This window comes from Aedes aegypti, chromosome 2, assembly GCF_002204515.2.
Source record: "Aedes aegypti strain LVP_AGWG chromosome 2, AaegL5.0 Primary Assembly, whole genome shotgun sequence".
NCBI lineage: Eukaryota > Metazoa > Arthropoda > Insecta > Diptera > Culicidae > Aedes > Aedes aegypti.
In genome coordinates, this window is record NC_035108.1 from 200488929 (window position 1) to 200496926 (window position 7998).

General features: G+C 37.1%; 1 protein-coding gene across 1 annotated transcript; it reads right to left on the reverse strand.

Annotated features, from left to right (window-relative positions):
* Positions 1 to 5771: 5771 nt before the first annotated feature.
* Positions 5772 to 6558, reverse strand: LOC5572866 (COMM domain-containing protein 3). The gene is made up of 2 exons (XM_001660575.2): positions 6384 to 6558; positions 5772 to 6321 (listed from the first exon to the last, which is right to left on the reverse strand). The coding sequence occupies exons 1-2, from the start codon at positions 6490 to 6492 to the stop codon at positions 5894 to 5896; spliced, it is 537 nt and encodes a 178-aa protein (XP_001660625.1). The 5' UTR covers positions 6493 to 6558; the 3' UTR covers positions 5772 to 5893.
* Between the last annotated feature and the right edge of the window lie 1440 nt (positions 6559 to 7998).

Consider the following 7998-nt stretch of genomic DNA (forward strand, 5'->3'; position numbering starts at 1 on the left):
CTAACGTGTTCAATTTCTGTATTCCTTGAAGCTCACGGTGGTGCTCTTGGCTCACCCACAGTGGATTTACAAATGCGCTTTATAATGACTTATTTTTTACAATTTATTTTCGTAAGATAAATGGTAACTTTGAACGGGATTGACTTTTAGATATGCATTGTCATCATGTCTGGAAATTAAAAATACGAAATTTTCATGCAGGTATGTTTTTCAGAGAGAAAACTCCCCAAAAATAGTGTTTTTCAAGAACCTCGAGATACAAACCTCAACCAAACTATGTTAAAACTTGCTCCAATCATAAAATCGTGTTTGGCAAAAGTTCGTAGAATTGGATAAACTACTATGTAGAGGTATTTCCGATAAATTTTGATGTTTCGTTCGGTAGTTATGATTTTTTAAAGCTTGAAAATAGCTTAAAAACACATAATTGATTTGAAGCACAACTAAATGTACTCTAAATTGAATGACATTTTGGCCAGAAGCTCATTTCGCAATGAAAAATCAAAGTATTAGTTGACTGGGGAGTTTCCAGACATTTTTGAAAATATGAATCGGTCTATTGTATACTTATAGCTACCTAGAGATAAAACACAAATTCAATCTCTAATGAGAAACTTTTCACTTACCCCACGTGATTGGAAAATTGACGGTGTTTCAATTTAGTTAGTTTTAGGTCTATGTCGAATTAATTCTAAAACTTTTTTTATTGCAGTTTAAAATTGTCAGAGGGGACAACTCTGAAGTGGTACAGAATATTTTTTTCCGTAACTTTTTTCCACTGAAAATATTAAAATAAGATTGCACGCCGCCAACTTGTTACGGAGTACCAGTCAACAGGTTAACAATCTTTCGCTCTATTATGCAATAATGGTTGAAAAATCGCAGGAATCTCTTCCCTACCGTAATGTTCTGAATGGCCTCAACAGTTTACGCATGATTTTGAAACGTTAATTAATATATTCAGTACAATATATACATTATTTTCACCTACCCCATTTACCCACTTGCCCCGCGGTACCTTAATAAGTTAAGTTTAGCCTTAACCTTCCAGTCGTCGCGCGGTTTGTCACCGTCAGAACCACCACAGCGCGACAACTGAAGTGTTAAATTGAGCAAATAAAATGGCAATCAATACGATATTTTTGACTTCGTTTTGGTAGAATTAATGGTCAGGCCTGTCTTTGCTGTTTTCCTCTTCAGAGGCACGAAGGCGTCCTCCACTGATCTGCGATCGGTTCCAATAAGGTCGATAGCGTCCGCAAAGAAAAAGAAGCATGTGCGACTGTGTGATGATAGTGCCGTTTCTCTGTACGCCAGATCTAATAGCACCCTCGTGTGCAATGTTGAACAGTAAATTCGAAATTGCTTCTCCTTGCTTCAATCCGTATAACGTCACAAACGAGGTTGACACCCTGTCTACAATCCGAATACTTGGTTTCGAACCATCCATCGAAGCAATACCAGCCTAATTAGTTTCGCCGGAAAACTTTGTTCAGATATTATCTACCACAGTTCATTTCTTTTCACTGAAATCAGCTTGGTATTCGCCCACGAAGGACTCCTCGAGCGTTCTCAGTCTGTTAAACAGGATGCGCGACAGTATTTATTACGTCGAATTTAGCAGGGTAATTCCTTTGTGATTGATACACTCCAGTCTCTGACTTTTCTTGTAGATTGGGCGTATGAGGTCATCGAACCAGACGGTGGGCATTTCTTCGTCCTCGTCCTAAAGCTGCTCACATTCTTGCGTAAGCTTGATCGTCATCATGAATGTTCATCCTGTTTCTCGCTACATTTCCGTTTTCGACGTTTAACAACTGCTGAAAGTGCTCATTTCACCTTGCAGTCACCGCTGTTTTATCGATCAGCAAATTCTCTTCTTGATCATTGCAGATATACCTACACTTAGATTTTATTCACCAGCTGGGCTGTGCGAATCTCGGTTTCCGATTTTAACCGAGACTGAGCTAACAGATTGTCCGGTTGCTTAGCAACGAAGCACGATTTACTGATACTCGGCTTTTATTTGCTGAGATCCCAGGAAATGTGTTTGCCGACTACTCGGCTGTGCGGATCTCGGTAAATAATAAGCCGAGATTCGGCAATCTGAATTAAGTGTGTAGCGGGCACTGGTACGGTATTGTGCCGCGCGTCAATGACCGTTGCATAAAATCTCCGCATATCGTTCCGGTTAAAGCTATCTTGAGCTTCAACCACTACACTTTCTTCATGCTGCCTTTTCTATTTGCGGTGGATTCGCTTTTCTTCGGCCCTCGCTGCCCTGTTCTCTGTTCTGTCGGGTACCGGCCACGTGCGTACGGTTCCCGCACCGTTGTTGTCACAGCTTCGTGAATGTTGTCCCACAGTCTGTTGAATCTTCCCAACTGCTCGTCTAGCTGCTGGCGGTACTGGGCAGCTACCCCATCAGTCGACAAGCTTTGGATATTGAAGCGCAGCGTTAGCTTCTTCTTTCTTTTTCTGGCATTACGTCCCAACTGGGACAGAGCCTGCTTCTCAGCTTAGTGTTCTTATGAGCACTTCCACAGTTATTAACTAAGAGCCTACTATGCCAATGACCATTTTTGCATGCGTATATCGTGTGGCAGGTACGAAGATACTCTATGCCCTGGGAATCGAGAAAATTTCCTTTACGAAAAGATCCTCGACCAGCGGGATTCGAACCCACGACCGTCAGCATGGTCATGCTGAATAGCTGCGCGTTTACCGCTACGGCTATCTGGGCCCCTATGGGCTACAACGAGATAATGACCCGACTCGAAAGATCTTGAAATTCATGACATCTGAGAAATGTCGCCCATCAATCAGCACCTGGTATATTTGGGAGCAGGCATCGTCACTCGGGTGGCGCCAGGTGTGTTTGCGGATATTCTTGCGTGCGAAGTAGGTATAATTGCCATCCCTCTAGCAGCAGCAAAGGTTACAAGCTGCCGGCCATCATCGTTGGTAACGGAATATCTTTTTTCCCGATCTGCGCATTTGTGTCGCCGATGACTAGCTTCACATCTTGTTTTGGACACTCTCCGTAGGCCTTATCTAGACTAACCTAGAACTCATCTTTCATGTCATCGGGCTTATTGTTCGTTATGCTGATCAGAGTGTTTTTCCCACTTTATTTTCGACGAACGCTACCTAAACCGAATTGATTTAGTACGAGTAGCTCAATCATCATTTGACCAATGTTTACACTTATTTGTCACATAAAATATCGAAATAAGTGACCTATAAGGGTCAAGCTATTAGAATACATTCAACTAACTATTGATTTTCAAACATTTTAATCACTTTTATAATAATTTTGAATAATTTAGTTAATTTGCAAAAAGTTTTGTTTAATACAGGCTTTAGAAACGCCATTTTGATAGTTTAATTGAGGAACAAATCTGTGAGAATTAAAGGGTTAAAATGATATATTCGTAGACGGCGAGGCGGGGAGTTCATATAACTGGATGCTCCAAAGAGGCCATGGTTTGCACACTTTAGGGGCCCTCACAAAATACGACTAAATATTATTGAACATTTAAGAATTATTGAAAACCGATGAAATAGAGCCTGCTTTTTGAATCACATCGAAATTCTGAAAATTTAAGGCTTTCAATTTAAAATTAATGTAGGGTGCAGAGCTACTTGGGCACTTCCGTGATTCACTTTGGCATAGTGGGTTTTTCTCGGCCGATATGTCTGGAACTTTGCAATAAGAAGCACTTCTACACGACGCATATGAGCCCAAAAAACCCCACTGCCAAAGTGAAGGGAGTGCCAGGATCCGGTCCCTATAATCCTTTAGCTTGCAATCTAAAGACTTTTTAGGCTTTTCTGTAGTGTGCAGTATATTTGAAATATTGTTTTGGATCTGAGCACTTCAAAGTTTTGTTGTGCTAAGAGTTTGGTATTCTTATAAATCTTGAAATAAAAGAAAATTATAAATTAGAGCTTTAATATTTGTTTGTTTCTAAGAGTTTTGTTCGATACTCTCACATAAATTAAAAAATAATAATGGATCACTACGGTGACCATATTTTTTGAATTTTAATGAACAAATACGTCAAAAAGTAAGGAAATCCAACATTAATTTGCTATATTTCAAATAAATTCTATTGAATTGTAATTGAGGGAGCCAAAGTACTTAAGTGAAAGTGACATTTCGGTCGATTTTAAGTTAGACTGAAACATTGTACTGTTTTAAAGTTTTCCAACAGTATTATAAGTGATTTTACAGTCCCAAAAAATATCATAATTTCTAGAAGATTTATTGTTTCTATCTTTTGTCTCATTTTAACAATAATCAAAACTGCAGGAGCAAACCGATGGAATTGCAAATCTAATGGGTTGTAAACTATATACATAGAATTAGTGATACATGTTCACACCGATGTATGGAGTGGACTTGAGATTTGCTACTTGAAATGAGTAGGGTGATTACAATGACTTCCCGTGCGGCCTTAAGCATAAAATTCTCAAGGAAAATTATCAATGAGAACATACTATAGCATCGAAATTGTTTTCTGAGAAAAATGCCCCTCAAGACACTGGCCCGGTGACCCCACATTTGTAAATCTGGCCCTGGGAAGAACCTAAAAGTAAAACCAGTGAAAGCAGTCAAACCTTCATGCGTTGATATTGAAGGGACCATCGAGTCGTTAAGATTTCGAGTCTTGGAACAGTTATCCATAGAGAAGCTATTTGAGAGGCCCAATGATTTTTTTTTTGGTATGGTTCCAAGAGTCGATATCGAATAATGAAACATCGAGCCATAGAAATTTGACTGTATGTTATGATCTTTCAAAGTAGATGTTGCTTATAAGGTACTTAGCCTTTTCTTCCTTAACCCTCTAAATCCCACCTTTAGACGGTGTTCACTTTGGAATTTTGTGTATTTATTCGTAGCTTAGAAATAAAAATGATTTTATTTCTGGCTTAAACCGTAACTCATTACACGCATATAAGAAAAGTTTTTTATGACTTTTAAAACTTCTTTGTGTTTTTGAAATTTTTTTGAAAAATTGTATTCTTATATAACCTACAAATACATGGGGTTCATTTAACGTGTGAAAAAAAATCGTACCTTTTATATTTTTCCTACTATCAACCTATCAAAGAACAACAGCTTGGTAGTATTAAAATAATTTCAAAACTGTTAATTACACGGAAAATAAAAATATTTCCAGAAAAATATTAAAAATTAAATATTTTTAAAATTACCGAAAAAAACTTGAATTTTTATTATTGCCAAAAATCAGTAACTAGAAGAGGCTTGAACAAAAAATGAAAAAGGGATAGGGATGTTCAAAAATAAAAATTATAAAAATCAAAAACCATTATTCATAAATTTGCGAATAAAAATAAATCTTTGACCAAAACGTGTTTAGAACGATTCCAGGTAACTAAAAATGATATTTAGTGTGAAAATAAAATTTGGGTATTAGACGGTTACGGTAGCACTAGAGTTCCATTATTTTCGATTACTTCGAGACTTTTTCGAAAAAGCTTTTTACTTCTAGAACTAGTCTATCAAAATCTTGTAAAAAGGGTTTAGGGTGATCGAATGTTCTTTTGTTAGAATAGTGTCTTAGACAAACATTTTTCTTACATTTAGGACTTCCTGATAGTGATCTTCTTTTGCTGATAATTGTATCCCAATTGAAACAAAGCATGCTTTTCAACTTTTTTTCCTCAGCCCTATTTGTGTGACTAGGTTTTCTCGAATTTTGTTATAAATTAATGGAGCTTTTGAACCACCATGATCAGCAGTGTTTAGAGGATAACATGTATCGCACAAGGCAAATTTTATTACTTTTCAAACACTAAGTTTGTTTTCTTGAACTCTTCTTTTCTAAGAAGATTTCTAACTATAAAAAATGAAACCATTACTACTTTACTGTTTTGTGAGTTTATCACAATTCAGCTCAATGTCTTTCAGTTTATTGATAAACAATTGCAACTCTTCTGGTGTACAAGTAAACCGAATGGCGGGCTCCTTTTCATTGCTCTCCCGATTGAACGACTCCAGTTCGATACTAAAACTTAGATTTCCAGCCGAAACCGAATGACTGGATGATGATAAATCGGATCGGAGCGTCCAATTGGCATCGGTTACATGAGGCAGCGCGATGCCGTATTCTGCATTCTTTGGGGTATACGTATCTCGAAACAATGAATATTTTGCTACTATCTTTTCCACAACATCTGACTTTTGGATGTACGTCTCGAGTAGTTGCCGCAGTTGATGATCATCATAATCGTACTTGCATGCCAACACGAGAACGGTCGTCAAAGCATAATGCTCACTTCCTGCGATGGGTTCTATCAAAAACAACAATGGTTAAAGCTATTACACATTTCAAAATGTTGTGTGACAATCATACCTTTTCCTGAATTTACAATCGTTTCAAAGGCTTTATTGATTACTTTTGCAGAGTTATCTAATTTTACTAAATTGTGTAAATCGTTTTGAACAATTTCAGAGAGCTCCATATTTATGTTGATCAAAATAGTCTTCTCAAACTCCTATAGGCCAGGAGAAGTGGATGAACTTGTCATTCATTTTTCTGTCAAATCTCATACAAAATCTACTTTTTCTTTGACAGAAATTCACTCTAGGTGAACCACTTCCCCTGGCCTATACAGTCAGGTCTGCTATTGAACTCTTCCACCCACTTTCTTCCTACCCCAATTGCTCAGCAGTATTCATTGGGAGGAAGCAGATTTTCCATCTTTAGCTGAGACGCAATATGAGTTTTATCAGATATCGAATTTCATCGGTTAAAAGAGAGATAATAAATTACGGTGTGCTTTTTTAATATTAATATTAATCGTCTGGCTAGTTCCTTACTCAATTGCTGTGGGCGTTAAGTGGGTAGCAGTATTCAATAGGAGATTTGATTGTACGTCGCACTGAGCTCCGAACAAAAACCGATAACAACAGTCACTCACAATATAAGGAATGAATGCATTTTACACTCACTTTATTTACAGTCTGGCATCATAGTACATTTACAAATCCAATTGGATTTTTTCATAATGAAAGGTTGTTGGAATGAGTTGAATTTTATTTTTTTAATGCCATACCTTATGGGGGCTGGGGGCAAGAAGGACACCTTATGATATACCGATTAAAATCATGGCCGATTAGCACAAATATTGAAGATTATTCCAATGTGCCCATATACAGCTCACATCTTGTTCTAAATGATCTTATCGATGGTTTCCAATCATATAAAAAATACATGTTTATTTGGGATTTGTAAAAATGTTTCTTTTTATGAGGGTCTAAACCAAATAGTAAAATTTAGTATTGTGGCTCATATTGCCCCGTTGCCCCCTACCATTTCGCCCCGTATAGTGTAAAATCACACACAAAAATGTAAATGTTCTAAATGTTCTTCTTTACAAATTGCAACTGTGGTATGAAAGGACATACTTCGAACTACAAATTAACCTTATGGGATGATTAAATTGCATCATGTTCCTATGCTTTTCAAGGCCTTTTGTTTAGGTGGACCATACTGCCCCTATCGACCCTAGTTGAGATTCGTCATATTCTTAAGACTTTGAATTGAAATAAATGAGGTCGTGTATATTTTTTAGCTTGATTCCCACCAAATATAAGCGGTATGCTGAAATTGATGTTTAAGTAAAACTAAAGGAAATTAAATTAGGAATTTTTTGTTGAAAAATGTATCCCTACTTTTCACTTACCCCACAAGTTCTGTAGAAACATTTGAATGGATACAAAATATGGTATATTGTCGTTCTAATCTCATTTATTTGGTAGAACGAATTTTAAAACCGAGAAAAACCCCCCATACCAAAGTGAATCAAGGAGGTCCCCAAGTAGCTCTGCACCCTATTTGAAAGAGTCTATTAGTCTATTAGTCTATTAGTCAGAGCTTTGTAACAAATTGGTTTTAACATTGTACCGTAAAGTGTCTTAATTCCACGTATGTTGTCAAAAAATGGCAATACGTACGTCATTTTCGA

Excerpts from the sequence above, each read along its gene's own strand:
- LOC5572866 (XM_001660575.2), bottom strand. The coding sequence starts at position 6,492 with ATGGAGCTCTCTGAAATTGTTCAAAACGATTTACACAATTTAGTAAAA. Across the intron at positions 6,322-6,383 it reads GATTGTAAATTCAGGAAAAG|AACCCATCGCAGGAAGTGAG; the intron begins GTATGATTGTCA and ends TGTTTTTGATAG.